Here is a 17,213-nt window from a genome sequence, read left to right as displayed (position 1 = left end):
CCGCCCGGCCCCGCAGCGCGCCTGCGCCAAGGGCAGGGCTCGAGCCCGTGCCCGGAGCGCCGGGAGCGCTGGGAGCTGTAGTCCCGCTGTAGTCCCGCCGCGGTGCCGCCGCAGTCCTGCCGCCGCTGGGAGCTGTAGTCCCGCCGCCGGCGCGGGTTTAAAGGTCCGGCGGGGCGCTCCCACTGCCCTGCCCATGTCTCTCCTCGCCGCCGCCGTCGCGCAGTCGCTGCCCGGCTCCGCGCGCGGGGCAGGTACGGGAGCGCGGCGGGGGGACCGAGCGGGGTCTGCGGGGGGAGGTCCGCGCCCGGCAGCTGCCGCCCCTCCTGCCGCCCCTCGCCGCCGGCCGGGACCGCTCACGGGTGGAGGGAGGAAGGGAGGGAAGGAAGGAGAGGCTGGGCCGCCTGCTGTGCCTCCTTCCCGCTCCCGCAGGGACCCCCTCGGGCAGGAGCATCTCCCGTTCCCTCCCCTGCCGAACAGGTGCAGGCGGCCCCCGCCTCGGCTCGGCCGCCGGGCCCCGACCTGCCCTCAGGGCGGGGGGACCCTGCCCGGTGCCAGCCCCGACCGGGCTGCCCAGAAAGGCGGTGGCTGGAACGGCGGAAGGGAAATGAATCCGTTTCAGTGGTGGTGTTGTCGATGACAAGGACAAGCGCCCTTGTAAGTGGCACTTGGTGCTCGATGGAGGCCCGGTGACCACTGGTTTCTATGTGCAAGTGGGGTGAGGGATGGCACGGCCGGTGGTAATGGCAAAGCTCTTTTTTGTTGGTGTACTTCCAGATGGGAAAAAAAAATCCTTCTAAGGTGATCTTGGAATTTGTTGTATGTTAAGAAGTCAACTTAGAGCATCACAATCTGGAAAAGTGGAAATTTATAAGCTGAAGAGCCTTTCTAGAGCAAAGAGGTGGATAGTATCTGGAAAGAAGTTGCCTTTCCAATTACCTCCACCGTGGGTGTTTGTCTCCTGCCTCACGTCGTGCTCCCGAAGCAAGGGCAATAGCCTGTTTTTCAGAGGCTGTTGTGACATGACAGATTCTTGGAAAGATTTGTTAGTAAAAATCAACTTTTCATTTCCCTTTTCATGTTATATTTTTAAAGAGTAGTGCTTATTTGCTATATGAAACTAGTTCCTCTACCTTGTGTAAATTACACTGCAGTTGCTGTTCAAGGTTGTAATTTACAGGGCCAAGCCCGGGGTGCAGCTGTGCAGCTGCATCAGCCTGGAGCTGTTTTTGGCTGAGGTCAAGCTTTTGCATGTACGTGACAACAGACATCAGGTGGAATAGGAAGGCAAGTTTAGGGAATATACTGGATTCTTTGACTGTGCTGCCTTAGCTAGGGACAAATCAGTTGGGTTTTGAGAGTCTTTGGGGAAAGAAAAGTGTTGTGAAAATGTGTGTAAAGTACTTGGACATGTAAGCAGTATTATATGCATAATAGTAAGGGTGTTGTTTATTTTCTAATTGCTACAAATGTCATAAAGAGGAATGCTGAAGTATTTACAGAGTTGTAAATGTTTCTTACAAGAGGTATAGAAACAGATAGGAAGAAGGCATCGACATCCTCTCCCAGAAAATGTATTTTGCTCTTATTTTTGGGACCATAAAATTCAGTGTTGCTACCACTGCTGAGGAGTGTTGGATGTACAGTGGGCTGAGTAAACCACATGGGCATGACCTCCTGGAAGAGATCCTAATACACACTGTCCCAATTACAGCTGTCCGTGGCATGTAAGAGCAATATTGGATACCAAGAGTTTCTGGTTCCTATTCTTGGTCTGGACTAAGCTCAATGCCTATTGGCCAGTACATTGAGCAGCTAGGCTAGCCTAGCTTAGGTTTTTTATATTTATTCTCAAGTGTTACAATTGCAAGAGGGAAGCCAGTTTTATTTCTAGGAGTATGTGGTTTGTGCAGTTTCTGTATTTTTGCTTTGGTGTTGAAAGGATATGCTGGTTGCCTGCCATTTATGATAAAGGTCATAGTGGCTAATAATAGCTGTGAAGAGTATTTACCTGGAGAAATGGAGCTAGAACCCAGGATCACTTGGCTACCATTTGAGGCTATAGAACTATCTGTAGCAAGGGTGGCTAATTTGCTCTACCACTGGCAAACGAAGGTATGACAAGACTGGAATGGACAAAACTTGAATATCAGATCAAATAGTGAACACTTGGTAGGTTTGGACTTTTTTTTTATTTTAATTTTTTTCCCAATTTTTAATTTATTTTTTTTAATGTAATAGAATACATAAAAGCATAATTGGACAAGCTTTAGTGGTTTCAAACTAAAGGATGGTAGATTTAGATTGAACATAGGGAACACATCTTTTACTATGAGGGTGGTAAAGCACTGGCACAGGCTGTCCAGAGAGAGGGTGGATTCCTTGAGCCTGGAAACATTTAAGGTCAGGTTAAGCAACCTGATCTGGTTGAAGACATCCCTCATTGCAAGAAGGTTGGACTAGAGGAGCTTTGAAGGTCTCTTACAACCCAAAGCATTCTATAGTGGTAGACCCCTGAACATTCCATAAATAGCATAAAGATTCTGAAATCCAAAAACTGATTTGAGGAAATTGTTGGTCAGGTTGGGGTATATGTTCCTTTTCTGCTCCTTACAGAATCAAAGTGCGATCCTAAAATACATATATAACTAACTGGTTTTAAATTTGTCAAAAACCACTTCCTTATTCCTAGACAGAGCAAGAATTGTCATTTTATCCTTCTCTATTCTTCTTAACAAGACTGGATATGCAGCTGCTCTATTTAAATGCTTGCTTTATTCTCCCTACAATCTCTTCCTTCATTCTCCCTCATCCCCCTTTTCTTTCTTTTTTTTTTCTTTTTGTTCTTTATGCTTCCTTCTTTGCATTGACAATTTCCACTGTAAATCTCAGATTGCCTCTTGCATTTTGTTTTCATTTTTCAACTATTGCTCCCTATATCATCCCTTAATAGATCCTTCTTTGTTTCTTCCTTCCATTTCTCTGATGTTGGCTGCACTCTGCCTCACTCTGCCATCTCTCACCTGCACCTGGCAGTGAGTGGCTGCATTTGAGCCCAGAGAACTCTCCTGGGAGCAGGCTCTGTTTGGCCAGTGCAGAGTGAGGGAGAGTGGCTGCTCTCCTGGAGCTTTGCCAGGCTCAGCTCCCAGACACTGACTGCAGGTAGCAGCCATTTTAAGTAAATTAAGTAAAACTGCACAGTCGAAGGCAAGTACAGAACTTAATGAAAATCACCAAATATAAGCTATTGAGGGCTCAAAATAGAGCCCTAAAATTGGCTATTGGATTTACTACAAAATATAAACTTTTAAAAATATGAAATGGGTTGATAACAAATTTAAACAGATTTAAGCTTAATAAAGAAGTTGACAAGCAAGTACTGAAAGAATGACATGGAAGTAGATTAAATATGTATGTATATATGACTGTTCCAGGGAGGCCTGGAAAAGAGGACAAATAGGGAAGGAGCTGTACCTTAATATGGTCCTTCTGACCTGGCAGTATTAAAACTGTGGAAATGATTTGCTGTTTACAACAAAGCTCAGTAACCTGGCAATATAGGAATATTCTATATTTTGGCAAATCTAAATGTTATCTGCTATGATAGTAATATGTAAAATTAAATTACTAGATCAGTTAGGTCTTTTTCAAGTAGCCCTCAAGCAGTCTAAAGTGAAACTAATATAAGTCAAAAATATGTTTCTACAATAAAACTTGTGTTTTTTTCAGTACTGTAACACTTCATTTTAACCTTCAAGCTAGTTGGAATAGTCACTTTCTCTCAAAAAGCCTAGCATGGTTTGTTAGTCACAGGAGGCTTAAAGAAGCTTAAATTGCTTCATAATGAATTGCTTAAAATAAAAATGCACCTTATACAATGTTAATTGAATTAGCTTGGCTTATTTTGGGCCTTTCTTACATTTGTTTCTTTGGAACTGGCCCCGGTCAAGCAGTTCATGTATCAGGTTGAATTAAGCTCTTGTGTTCTGATTCAGCTGTCATTACTATCTTTTAACTTCCAGTTATGAGGGAGTTGGTTGCTAGAAACAGAAAAAAAATTGTTTCCTTCTAGTGGCTACTTGATCAAAAACTGTCTTTATATCTTGATTTTCTTTGGTCCTGGAGTGCTTTTCCTTATCCTAATGACTGATCTATGAAGTGAAACTGTCTCCTGGGAAGAACCAACAGAAACGGTCCCTTGCATGTGGATCCTCAAATCATCTGAAAAGCAATATCCCACAAGTAAATAGGGACATAGAGGAGGGGCATGGAATGCCTAGAGCCAGCCCTGTGAGAGGAGGGACAGTTCATAGGGTTAAGTGTTTTCTATTGCTGTAAGAAAACAGCTTTGCTGCCTTTAATGATTCAGAGTAGCACAAACAGGTTAGAGCAAGTGTTGAGAAACTCTTAATTACAGAGTTGATTTAGGCAGGCAGACCATCCAGTCCAACATAAACACAGTGCAGAAAGCAGGGATGTAAGTGTTAGGACAGCTCACTTTTAACTGCCCTAATTTATCTTTCTCAGCTGTAGTCATCTCTCTTTCATGCACAAAGCTGTGCATATTTCATCCTTGGAAAATCAGCCTGCACTTTTATTAAACACTGTTTTTTTCACACTTCTGATTTCCACGATGTATTTCCTTATGAGCATTACTGTTTGGTCTGAATAATTAGTATTATGAATTACCCAGAATAAATAAGCAGAATAATTCATGGACTAGTGCAAAACAGAGCACCAAGTGCCAGTGAATGAAATTCTGAAAATTTTACCCAACCTACATTAATGATCACTATATTAATATCTTATGAGAGAAACTCCTGTCAGGCTGTGTATTGATGTGAGGGCTGGAGATATGTAGATAGCAGTGAAGGGGAGGGAGGTGAAGTGGGGCACCACCATGTATAGAGTAGATGGAATGGGAATGTTAAATAGTAACATTCACACCTTGATTTTCTTCTGAGCAGCTGCTTTTTTTTGTTGTTGTTGTTTTTTGGGTTTTTTTTTTTTTTTTTTTTTTTGGTGGAATTTTCAGTGTAGTAACAACTCCGTAATAAAAAAGTTGTAACTTGAAAATTGGAAACTATTCAAATAGTACAACTTTTCACCTGTGTACTGATTTTGATTTCTTTTAAAATTTTCATACTTGACCTATTTGTGTTTGAGTTTCAGAATATATTTAGAAATTATATTATGACACATGATTATTTAATATATTCTTCAGCTAAGCAACGTGGCAGAATTTCCTTTGTAATAGCTATAAATTTTATAGCTGGTATGAACTTATAATTAATTTCTTATGCTAGGAGTTTGTAAGGGAAGTGTGGAAATACTGGAACTATTTCTTTGTCTAGCAGTTGTTCTGAATAGGTGGCTATTTGATCTGGGCTTCTAAATCAGACTATTTAAAAGCTCACATTTAGTTAGTCACTTTCAGCTCAGTCTGACAGATATTTCCTCAGAGCTGATGATTCAGATTGCAGCAGTTTTCCCTGAGAAGAGGGAGTGTGCACATGTTTTTTTCCTTTCGAGCTCTCTTCCTTTCAGGAAGCAGCAGTGAAATGCTGTCTGTGGTAAGACTTCAAACCCCATGATTCCTTGGGGGAGCATGCGCTGAAAGCTTCCAGTTGTCAAAGTGCTCTTGCCTGTCTGGTCGACTATTTGACATATACCAAACCTGAAAGAAGAAAATAAATATACTGTCCTTTTGTTGATCTTTAAATACAGAAAATCCAAAGGTAACTGTTCCTTAACCATTTCTGTGTTGGCTGCGTGGGTTTCTGCATGCAAATGGATCTGGTATTGCTGTGGGGATTTAGATTTTCCAGTACTGGATTGTAAATTTGTACAAATACTTAAACCAAATAATCAAGAGTACTGCATACTAGTCCCACATTAGGCAGTGGCTGGCCTGGCTGTCAAAGTCACTTATTAACCAGTTTTTTCATTTGGACTGGCTTCATTCATTAAAGGAAGGTCTTGACCTTGACAAGAGGGTTGAACAGTGCAGTGATTTTTGCCTTTAAAAAGCAATATGGAAGGGAATATGAATCACAGTCCTTAGGATAAAGTTCAAAACCAGCTAGCTAAGTCAAAGTACATATTTGAAGCAACTGCTGTATTAGCCACTATAGATAACCTGGTGACTAACTCATTTAAATATAACTTTATTGACGACAGAATTTTAACATTTCAGCTGCTATGTTTTTCTCTCTAAATGTATTTTTATACTGATAGGTCAGACCCAGGGGAGAGGGATACACATAATCCTTTTCTCCCTCTGATGTGGAGTCATCAGTAGTTTTATGTAGCCTGAGCAGTAATAGTGATGTGGGCAGAAGCGAAGCTAATGGAAAGTTACACAGACAGAGCTTGGTGTATTGTGCTTTACTGCAGTATTGCTTTAAAACGCCTTGCAAGGTTCTCTGCACTCCCAGCAGCAGCAGCAGCGCTGCCTGGAACAGATGCAATGGGTTACCCCGTCCTTAGGAGCTTAATGTGGTCTCACAGTATGGTCTGCTCAGGAAGCCTTGCTGCTCCCTTTACATACTGAACTGGTAAATCAGGGGCAGCAGTAGCAGGAACTTACTAGATACCAGAAACCTCTCCTGGAATTCATTTTAACTAAAATGTGTGTGCATGCCTCAGAAAATATTTAAAGGAAAGAACAAAAAATGCAAGGTACACCTGGATCATTTGATGTCAAAAAGGACAGTGTTGACAGTTTCACACTTTGCCACCTTTCTTAAACAGTTAATTGATTTGGCTTTACGTTGTTACAATACAAAAACAATCCTAAAAAATGCAATGTAAATGTCATATGATTAACTCAATAGCAATGCAGTTAGATATTCAGCGATGGCCATCTTTGGTATAGTTACTCAATTCAAGTGATTTGGGGCTTATTTAAAATACTTCTGAGATTTAGAATTATCTCATCAATTGACGAAAAGTCTGCAAAATGTGGAGGTTCCTGATGTAATTTCATACAATTGCTGTTCATTGATGTCTGTATTGTATTAATACTATTGGGTCTCAAAATAATTATAAAATTATATGATCTGCCCTGTTTCATATGGAACACCTTTTCTAGCAGATATAAGCCTCAACCATTCCTTTCTGAAGTTTAAACTTATGTATTGATTTAGCAAATAATTTGCATCACTAGTCTTTGTCTGGTGCATATAAAGATGATTTTCAACATGCAGCATGTCTATAGTGTAAAAATTTCGATTTTCCCTGGTTTTATATTTCATTTGAAAGCATTAGAAAGATCATAATCTAATAATACCTCCCCGGTCTGCTGATTTTGACCTTAGGGTTTTCTAATGGAGAAATCACCGATGATTTCTTATGTATGTGTATAAATAGAGCGGGTATGTATATAAATAGAGCGAGTAGATAGCTATACCTTCAAGTAAAGGACTGATTTGATGTAAAATAGCGTTTTAGGCGGAGAGATCGTAAGGTCACCGAAGGCAAATGTGACACCCCTCGGTGGCTTTGTACGCGGAGTGTCCCCGCCCCCGGCCCCCCTTCCCGGCGGTGCCATCGCCCGGGCTGGCGGAGCCGGCAGGAAGCGATTGTGCAGCGAGCGAGAGCCGCTCCCGTATCAGCCAGCGTCCCTGTGCGCCTGGGCTCCCATAAACCCCAATCACTGCCAGCTTGCTTGGTAATTAAGGGAAATCGGTACCCGGCTCCTTTAAAGGTCCCCTAATAGAAAAGGGGGTGGAGAAGAGCGAAGACTGGTGTCTTTTTAACCTTGCTGAAGGACGCAGCAGTATTTATTGACGTATGCAAATAACCAGGGGGAGGAGGTGGAGGAGGAGGGTGCTTGGAAAAACAGGAACCAGAATCAGTTTCTCATTGCAGGGTGAGAGCTCTGAGTTCCGGTGTAAGAGAAAAGAGACGTGGCGAAATTGCTGTATATCTCTGCCCTATAAGCACATCTCTCATTTAGACTGAAGGGAAACAAGGCATCAAAAAGGGTGAAGCATCTTAAAAAATATTTTAAGGGCAATCTAGCACGATCAAAGGTTACATATTCCTAAATGGGGGAGGGGGAAGATTACGGGTTTGCCTTGCAATATGCTGTAGCATAGTACTAGCGATAGGACGAGATTTTTGGCCAGCAAATGATTAAAACAGACCGGCTTGTGGTATGAATGACAATGTTAATAATCTGTCTTTGTGGTTTTTTCCCCTACTGTTTCAGCTGCGCAAACCATGCAGGATGATTTACTGATGGACAAAAGCAAAGCCCAGCCCCAGCAGCAGCGGCAGCAGCAGCAGCAGCAAGATCCAAACTCAGCAGAAGCCCCCTCTACACCCATCTCGTCGGAGACACCCAAACCAGAAGACAACAGCTCAGTGACTAGTATCGGCACATCGGCTCCTTCCCAAAATAGCAAGGAGAAGATGCAGATGGAGTCTCCCATTTTGCCTGGCTTGAGCTTTCACCAGCCTCAACAAGAACCTGCAGCCGGCACCTCCTTGTCTCCCTCGTTTGGCAGCACCTGGTCTACGGGGACCACAAACACGGTGGATGATAGCTTTTTCCAAGGGATTACTCCAGTCAATGGGACAATGCTTTTCCAGAATTTTCCACACCATGTCAACCCTGTATTTGGTGGCACTTTCTCACCTCAGATTGGCCTAGCTCAGACTCAACACCACCAACATCAGCAGCAGCAGCAGCAAGCTCAGCAGCAGCAGCAGCAGCGGAGGTCACCTGTGAGTCCTAACCAGGCACCTTTCGCGCAGAGAAATGCTGCTTACAGCCATCAGCCCATCATGACCAGCAAACCGTCTTCCTCCTCTGCCTCTTCTTCTTCCTCCTCCAGCTGGAATAACCATCAAAACGCGGCTTGGAGTACACCTTCCAACCCTTGGGGTGGGCTGCAGGCTGGTAGGGACCCTCGAAGGGCAGTTGGAGTGGGGGTTGGCGTGGGAGTGGGAGTCGGCGTGCCCTCCCCCCTCAATCCCATTTCACCCCTTAAAAAACCCTTCTCCAGCAATGTCATTGCCCCTCCGAAGTTCCCACGGGCTGCACCCTTAACCCCCAAATCCTGGATGGAAGACAACGCGTTCAGGACGGACAATGGCAACAATCTGTTGCCTTTTCAGGTAAATGACTACACACACCTTTTGCATGATGACAGCTATTACAGATTTCTATTTTTTGTAGGGCTGTGTTTCGTGTTACTGTTCTGAGTGGCATCTCCATAACTCATATTTTCACCAAATAGTCACCTTATGTGAAAGAAGCAGGGTTGAACCTAGGGAGTGCATACACGAAGATTTCCAATTCTAGCTTAAGGTTTAAAATCTAATTTTTCTTGTAACTTATTGTTAAATGTGGTGTATGGCCATTTTTGTTGTTGTTTTTTGCTCTTTTTTTAGCATCTGAAAGGTAGTAGCCTTCATGAAAAACAGGTTCGGCAGACTATGTTCCCTTGGTGCTGTGTTAGAATTTTTTTTTTCCTATTCTCCCATATGTGAGAAAGCTGAGATGTTGAAATTGCTGGTTCAGTTTTCTAACTGGGCTGTTAATTTTAACCAAAGATGTTTCTTGACCTGAAATTCAGTTAATTATTTTACCATCATTGCAATAACTAATTGTCCTTATGTTGTGGTGGGATTTAACAGGGAGCCTGCTCACATAAGGCGTCCATATGAAAAGCTGTGTACATCCAACACGTCCACCCTGCTGTTAGATTCATCGAAGCAGCGTGGGTGTGTATGGAAAGAGTGGCGTATCTGTCCTTTCCAGCAAGGAAATGCCTGATACAATTGACATGATTTAGAAATGGCAGGAAAGTATTGTATAAAATAAACCATTTTATGCTGTTCAGAATATTTGCAGGGAAAAGAGACAATAGGACACGACCTTCAGAGCCATATTGCAATGGAGTCTATTTACTAGCTACATAGCTCTGAAATATTTAAAGCTGCAGTGCCCTTCACTGTTTTTTTTTTTTAAATCTATGACGACAGAGCAGATCAATTGCAGCTGAAACTGGGCCAAATGGAAGATTTGCAATTTTAATGCAGAATGAAACCTGTCATGGTGTGAAATCCATTTTAAGTTGAAAAAAAGCAGAGCTTGCACTTGCAGTTATATCTATACTAGGTGAAGTGAATCTCAGACCTTTTCTAGGTTAGCTGTTTTGGTGTCCGACAGGTCAAAATTTTCTGTTTTGAAATACAGTTAAATCATTCATATAGGCTTGCTCTTTAGGTAGTTGTTTTCTCAAGAAATATGAACTTTCAAACATCTTTAACTTATCAGTTTGTTAAGAATAGCATTTAGATCGACACTTTAGTTTTAGAAACACAGTGAAAAAAAGAAATCAAACAACTGCATCCCCACCCCCATTATTTTAGGAGACTGTTGAAGTAAAATATATTCACTTTCCAAACCTATTCAAAGAGGACATCTTATAGTCAGCCCTGAAATTTCATTTTGCTGCTTCATTCTGTTTAAAGGGAGAGTTGCAATTTTTTTATTGGCTGCCCTAAATGAAGGTGGGGTGGCTTCTGGTGAGCTGCTGGTTAATGTCTCTGAAGCACTGAAGGCTGGAGGAAGATTACACTTTAGACACAATATGCCTGCTGTAAATACTATGTTGCACAGAGCACAGCACCATAAAAGCTAATAGCTCCCAGTCATTTTTTTAGGAGTGAGAAATGTGTTTCAATTTACAAGTATTCTGAATTGTCTACATGTAAGACATTACAAATCTTGGTATATTTCAATTAGTAGTGAAAACAACAATAAATGGTCTTATTTCTGTGGTTTGGTTAGTGAGATACATCTTTAATGAATACAGAACTTTATTATTGTGACTGTAAATTGTCACAAATTGAACTGGCAGATATTTACTCATCACAAGGAAAAAATAGCTAACTGCTTTTAAAGAAAAGTTCTTTTGATTTTGAAATTAGGGTTTCAAAAAAGCTAAAGTATTAGCCAATATGTAAATTGGAAACTTGTTTTCTTCTCTGTGGATTTAACCTGGTATTTTTATGTTCAACTGAAAGCAAATGCGTAGGCTATTCTAAGCACCAGCTGGTATTACAGTCTGATTTCAGAGACTCAGAACACTTGTATTTTTTTTTCCCTATTAGGCTCCTTTTTTTTTCTTTAATACGAGCTGCTGAATTTTGCTTATTAAAAATTGTAGTCTGGGTTACTGTTGATTGCTGCTGTACTTAACGAAATGCCAAAGACATCTTGAAACCATAGTATTGGTAGGAGGCGACTGTTTAGTTGCGCTGATAAAAATGAAATTCAAATTAAGAGTTTAATATTTGCTGCCAAGGTTCTGGTTGTCTTTTTTCTTCTTCCCCCCACCCCTAAATTGGGCAATATGTTGACACAGTAAGTTCTGCTTGTCAGCACTATCAAGTAGTTCTGGCAGGTTTATCCGTTTACATCTGCCACCCTCCATAGCTGTGTGGTTTTGAGCAACTTTAGAAATACCTTCCAGTAAACTTCCTAGCAACACACTTATGCACATTAGCAAGTTCTTTGTGTTAACCTGTTATCTTATGTTAGGATTATTAGGCTTTTTAAGAAAGAAGAAAACTATTAATATGTTCACTGTTTCACATCAGGGAGGGCCATTTTGTAGTTCAGGTCTTTGCAGTCATCACAAATTTTGACCAGAAAAGATCTGTAACTGAGATTGTGTTCTGAGTCTGTAATATTTGAAAATAGTTGATACTCAGCTATTGATATATCTTGTTCTAGGAAAAAATGTTGAATTTGAAAATATTTCTCTTAAGACATATATATAAAGCAATATGCTATATATTTTCATCCCTTAATTTGAGTAATTCTCTAGTGCATCTTTTATGTCAAAACCAGTTGGTGTCTGTCCCAAGGAGTTGTGCTGCAGAACATATCAGAAGATTTAAATACAACTTGGTAGGAACTCTGGTGTTTGCCTTGTGATTGGCGTGGAAAGGCCACTAAAAATACTTTGAGGGAGACTACATTCATACACTTCCTGGGAAAAATCAATTGCAATGTATGTATTTTAAAAATGGAGATACAAAGCTGCTAGTTGAAAGGTAAAAAAGTGATCAGTCTGGAATGAAATATAATGTAGCAAGTAAGAGCTGGAGACGAGATCATGGGAACAGGTGTGGAGCTAGGCCAGAGAGGAAATACAAACACATGGCCAGTTTGTTCTCCTGAATATTTTTTGGCTTCTGAGTGGTTCAGGTGAGGGTCTGTGGCTGTGGTGTGGCGCAGTGGCGTTTGCTGTTGTGTGAGGTGATCCTCAGCCCTGGCACCCGAGGCTGGCATTAACTGATCGTCCCTGGGCCGCCGCTCTCCCGGCGCTGGCTGGGCTCCATTTTCCAGCAGAGTGCTGGGGCTTGTGCAGAACTGTTGGCATCTCCTGCTTCTCTCACCCCTCTCTTCTCTCAGGTAAATGGTGTATTTCTTTTGGCTTTTGGCCATGTGAAGATATTGGGACACAGCTTGTGGGGTTAGGAGGACTGATAGTGCCTGAAATAGACCCTTGGAGGCAAGGATAAGAAATTCCCTTTGCAGGGAAGATGGAGAAGGAATTAAACGTTTGCACACCGGTATTCTAATTAAGTATGTCTACCTTGTGGATTTTTAATTATAGCAACACTGTAACAATTTTCCAGAAACTGTGCTGAGTTTTGCTGTTTTCCAAGTAATGTTCTTTAGAAAAAAAATGCATTGCAGTTTGTGCTCTGAAGATTCTGGCGTGCATCAAACCATTCTTGGCAGCTTTACTGATAAATATTTCTCTAGCAGAAATAAAAAAGGTGGTGTTTATTGTGTATAAAGATAGTTTTAACATGCTATCTTTTGCAGGGAGACTGAGAGAGGATTTTTGGGCAAGTGTTTTGGTGTTTTTTCTTCATTGTTTTCAATTGGAATTAGTCTGGACCAGATAAAATTATAAGCTAAATTTAGGAATTTTCAATATTTCATGCTTAAACAAAATGCCAATTCTAGCATGCAATGAGTTTGTGTTTAAATATAAGTGCATATATCTGTATAAATGTAGAGTTCAAATATTGGATCATTCATGAGTGTAACAATTAATGTTCTGTGTTTTTGAGTAAAGAAGTTTTACTGACTGATACACTCTGGTGACTAATTTTAAAAACCTTTTTTAAATCTAGAGGGTTTTTTCAGTGAGAAATAGTTGAATGCAACTATGTAATAAGTCTATTTAAAGATTAATTTTTAAAACACTATATTTCTTTAGTCTAAATTTCATTCTGGGCTCTAGCTTCTTGGCATGGTAAATGTCTGCATGTTCAAATTAACTAAAACATAGTAATGGTACAAAAAAAGCACATGACTGTTTTATATTCAAAGTATGATGATTGAGCACTAATTGCTTATTGATCAGAATTTTGATTTTTAAGTAATCAGTCATGGTTAATCTGTCAGAGTTAGTGAAGGTAGAGTAAAGGTCTGAGTTCAGTAGGCAGCTGATGTTCTCATCAGCTCTGAACACAGACAGGACTTCCTTAAAAACATTAGAAGTATTAATATCAAACAGTGAATCAACAATTCTGTTCTAAAAATTTGATAGAGGATTTATCTGTCTTTGAGAGGAACAGTAGAAGGGAAGGAGAAGAGTATGGAGTTAATATTGCAATTTCCCCTCTTGGATCATCTCTCCCAGTTTTCATCTATTCGCCTAGACTGCTTTTGTGAATGGAATGTAAGAGGAAGAGAGAGCTGGAAAAGTAGTGTTTTCAGGTTCCAGTCGTTCTTCAAGGAAAAAAAACTGTTTGCTGAGTGAATGATGAATATTTCCATTTGTTAGCAGTTGGCAAAATAGCTCTCCTTTCATGAAGGTCACTCAAGAGTAATTTCTAGCAGACGTATACTAAGGGGAAGCTAAAATATAGCACTGTTTAGTTTAAAGTTCAAAAGTGATCTTACATTAAACAGAACACATCTGAATTTTGCTTCTATTCTAGACTTCACAGTTTTTTGGCTATTGTGATATCTTATATGTTGTGTACCTAAATTTAGGTAGCACTGCCGTGTTCTGTTTCATTATTTTTTTAAATCCAATTTTTCCATGTTTCACAAAAAGATTGCTTTTAAGCAGTTGTTAGAATGCTGCACATGCTGGTACTAAGCAGTTGTCTCAGTAGTTAGAAGAATGTAAAATTTTTGTTCATTGAATTAGATCTTCATTTGTGCAATCATTTTATTATTCTGTGTAAATTTTAGGATTTAAAAAATGCATGTTGTGAAAAGTCACAGAAACTTTGCTTGTGTTTGTTCAGACTTGGTCAACATTTTCATTTCCTTAAGTTTCAGTTATATGATTCTGTCTTCCTACAAGCTATGAGTAGATTTGTAAATCACAATTAATTGATGTCTTCCTTTTCCTCCTTGTTGTGGAAAAGTGGCTTTGTCCCTTTATTGCATGTTTCTCAAGCTCATTCCAGAGACAGAGTTGTCAATTTTTCTAAGATCTTATAGGAGAGAAGCACTGTGCTAATCAGGGTAGATACTGATCAGCTTTGTCACAACAGTGTTAGAAGGCATGATATGAAGTCCATTCTGCAGAGGTAAATAAGGTGCACAGAGTTTGGGAAATTCATTTTCTTCTCAATGCTCAATCTGAGAAGACTAAAAAAATCATAGTTTTTTTTTCTGAAATATTTAGAAAATAGGTCTTTGAACACAGAACATCCACTGCAGTCTCTTAAGTTTGCTGTTTGTGTGAATCTCAAGTTAGGCATGAAAAATTGAAGACAACAAATTGGCTCCTGTGAAAATATTCGGTTCACGCTACATAGCAAATACTCAGGAATTAAGAATTTTTCATCAGGGAAGAGAAAAGAAGCAAAATATTTAATTTCTTTGATACCAACTTTTCCTTCAACTGTGTATGTTTTTCTCTGTGCATATTCAAGATTCTGGAGAATTACTCCTGCTCTTCCTAATGATTTTTTTTCTGTTTGTGAGAATTTGCAACAGTTTTCTTTTAAATTCCTGGAGTCTAAATGTACCACTTAAGCAAAACACAGATTCTGTTGCATGTTAGAATGATAAACTTCACATGATTCATCACCCAAGTTAAGAAGCTTTTGATCAACTCTATAGTTCTTTGTTCTTGATTTAACAAGGTTAATGAAAATTATGTGTACAGAGCACTGTCAATAGGTTTCAGTGGGCATGGCCCATTTTCTTTGTTTTATCCACCCTTGAATTGTTCAGCTGCTTTCAAACATCTATTTCTTCCTACTCCTGAATTTTGATTCTTTTTTTCAATGAGGCTTCTCATTTGAGTTGGCCTCCCCTATTCCACTTTCAGTGTCAAAGCTTCAGGTTACAGAGGAAAGCCCAATAAATCCCTGTAGTTGTGTTCACTTAGTCCTGTGCAAAATTAATAGCGTGAGGGGTTTTAAAAGTAGGTTTAATCAAATTCAAGGAGAATGGAATTTTCAGAAATACTGGCTAGAAGTTCTGAATTCTAGAAATTTAGACATTTTAACCAAGTGATAACTTAGTCTGAACATGCAGAACGGATTTTCTTTCCCCATGCCCAAACTGAGCTTTGAAAATGTATGGCTTGGGATGGATTTTCACACAGATTGACAAAGAACCACTTCTGACATAAATGAGAAAAGCATTCATTATGGCTTTTTCATGGACTTTTTATATATGATTTTGTTTTATGTCATAGCCATAAATGGATTTTCTTGTGAAATTCACCTTTCTGATGTAGAATTGTTGTGAAGGTGCTCAGCTTAAAAAGATTCATCCTAAAAAGTTATTTTTGGCAACACTGTAGGCAACTTAAAGCTGATCATTTAATGAGAAATGTCAGACAACAAAGAAATTCACCCACCAAAGCTCTCTGGGTTTTATTCTTTGACTGAGGCTCTTTTTTGCAAGTAAGACTAATTTCCTAAAGAAAGTCTTTGGAATTGTAGCTTCTTCTCAAAATTGCTGAAATAAATAGAGCAAACATTTTGTTTTAAAACACTTTAGTGGTTAAATATTGTTTTGGATTAAATGAAAATATCCTAATTCCTTGTTGAAAGTTGCTGCTTCATTCTGCTGAAGTATCTTGCTTTGTGAAACAGATGAGTTTAAAGCATTAATGAATTAACATGGAGGTAGCTAATGTTACTCCCATTTACTTCATGACCTTAACATTTGTAAAGGGTTAACAAATTATTTATGTATTAACTGATTGTTAGCACGTTAACAGATGGCTTATAAGCAAATCTACTGTCATCCATTGATGTGCTTAGCAAATGTTAAGGTGTGTAATAACCAACTGTGTAAAATGTTCATAGCACTCTTTGTGGGTTTGACATTTTTTTAACTACTTATAAAGATAACTTCTAGTTTTGAATCATGATGCCCACAACAGTCTGATCTAATTATTTCACCTCACGAAATAATTCTCTTGCTCATGTATTCTCTCCAGGATGGTATTGTTTCTTTCTGTGACAATAGAAAAAAAATTGAGAACAGTGAGACCTCTGACAGTAAATGAAAGGGTTTTTCTTAAAACTCACAAAGCCTGAAGTAGCAGCTGACTGTGTGGCAGGAAGACCAAGAAAGAACAAGAGAGTAGAGAAAACAAAATCAGGAACCAGAAAAAGTAGGACTTTTATAGTACAGAATGGAGGGGAGCTGTGGCATGTTCAAATATGGCAATGCAACATGACCATATGCCCATGCACTTTCTGCGGGTGAGAATTTCTGCAAATAAAATCTTGAAAAGGTTGGACCAGATTGAACATTTAGTGGTAAGGGTCCTCAGGTGGGTGGCTCCTGCTGCTTTTGGTTGCTAGTACGTGAAGCTGTACCTGTGACTTCTGAGTAAATAAATCAGCCATAATTCTCAGCAGATTTTACTGGTGATGTTTTGATGCAAGTTTCTGCAGACAGTCTCACCTCCCTTGTCTAAACAGAAACACACTCTTCTGACATGGTTTTACAAAGTCGTAGATTACTTACATAACATTTTTTTCTTGCCAGGCAAGGGAGAAGTACCTGCTGTTGTGTATGCCTTTCAAAACCACTTGAAAATGGATTGTAGTTAATTTTACAGGTTTTTTTAAAGGCTTCACTTTTGTATAGGAACTGGAAAGTTTTCTTGCAAATCATTTTGCTTGCACAGTAGCTTTGTTCAAATATAAACATGAACTGGTGAATGTCTCAAAATATAGCTCAG

The 17,213-nt window shown here is 39.8% G+C and overlaps 1 protein-coding gene across 2 annotated transcripts in view; it reads left to right on the top strand.

The window, feature by feature from the left end:
- Positions 1-73: 73 nt before the first annotated feature.
- CPEB3 (cytoplasmic polyadenylation element binding protein 3) overlaps positions 74-17,213 on the top strand; it is a 79,211-nt gene continuing 62,071 nt past the window's right edge. Inside the window, exons 1-2 of one of the 2 annotated variants that reach the window (XM_059476664.1) lie at positions 74-251; positions 8,213-9,123. In XM_059476664.1, coding sequence (XP_059332647.1) covers positions 194-251; positions 8,213-9,123 — 969 coding nt within the window. In that variant the 5' untranslated portion in view covers positions 74-193. Of the gene's footprint in view, positions 252-7,876; positions 7,986-8,212; positions 9,124-17,213 lie in introns of those variants that run through there. The other variant, XM_059476665.1, reaches the window with a different exon arrangement.

This window comes from Ammospiza nelsoni, chromosome 8 (genome assembly GCF_027579445.1).
Source record: "Ammospiza nelsoni isolate bAmmNel1 chromosome 8, bAmmNel1.pri, whole genome shotgun sequence".
Classification (NCBI taxonomy): domain Eukaryota; kingdom Metazoa; phylum Chordata; class Aves; order Passeriformes; family Passerellidae; genus Ammospiza; species Ammospiza nelsoni.
Note: the sequence above shows the minus strand (reverse complement) of the source record. Positions and strands in the feature narration are given on the sequence as shown.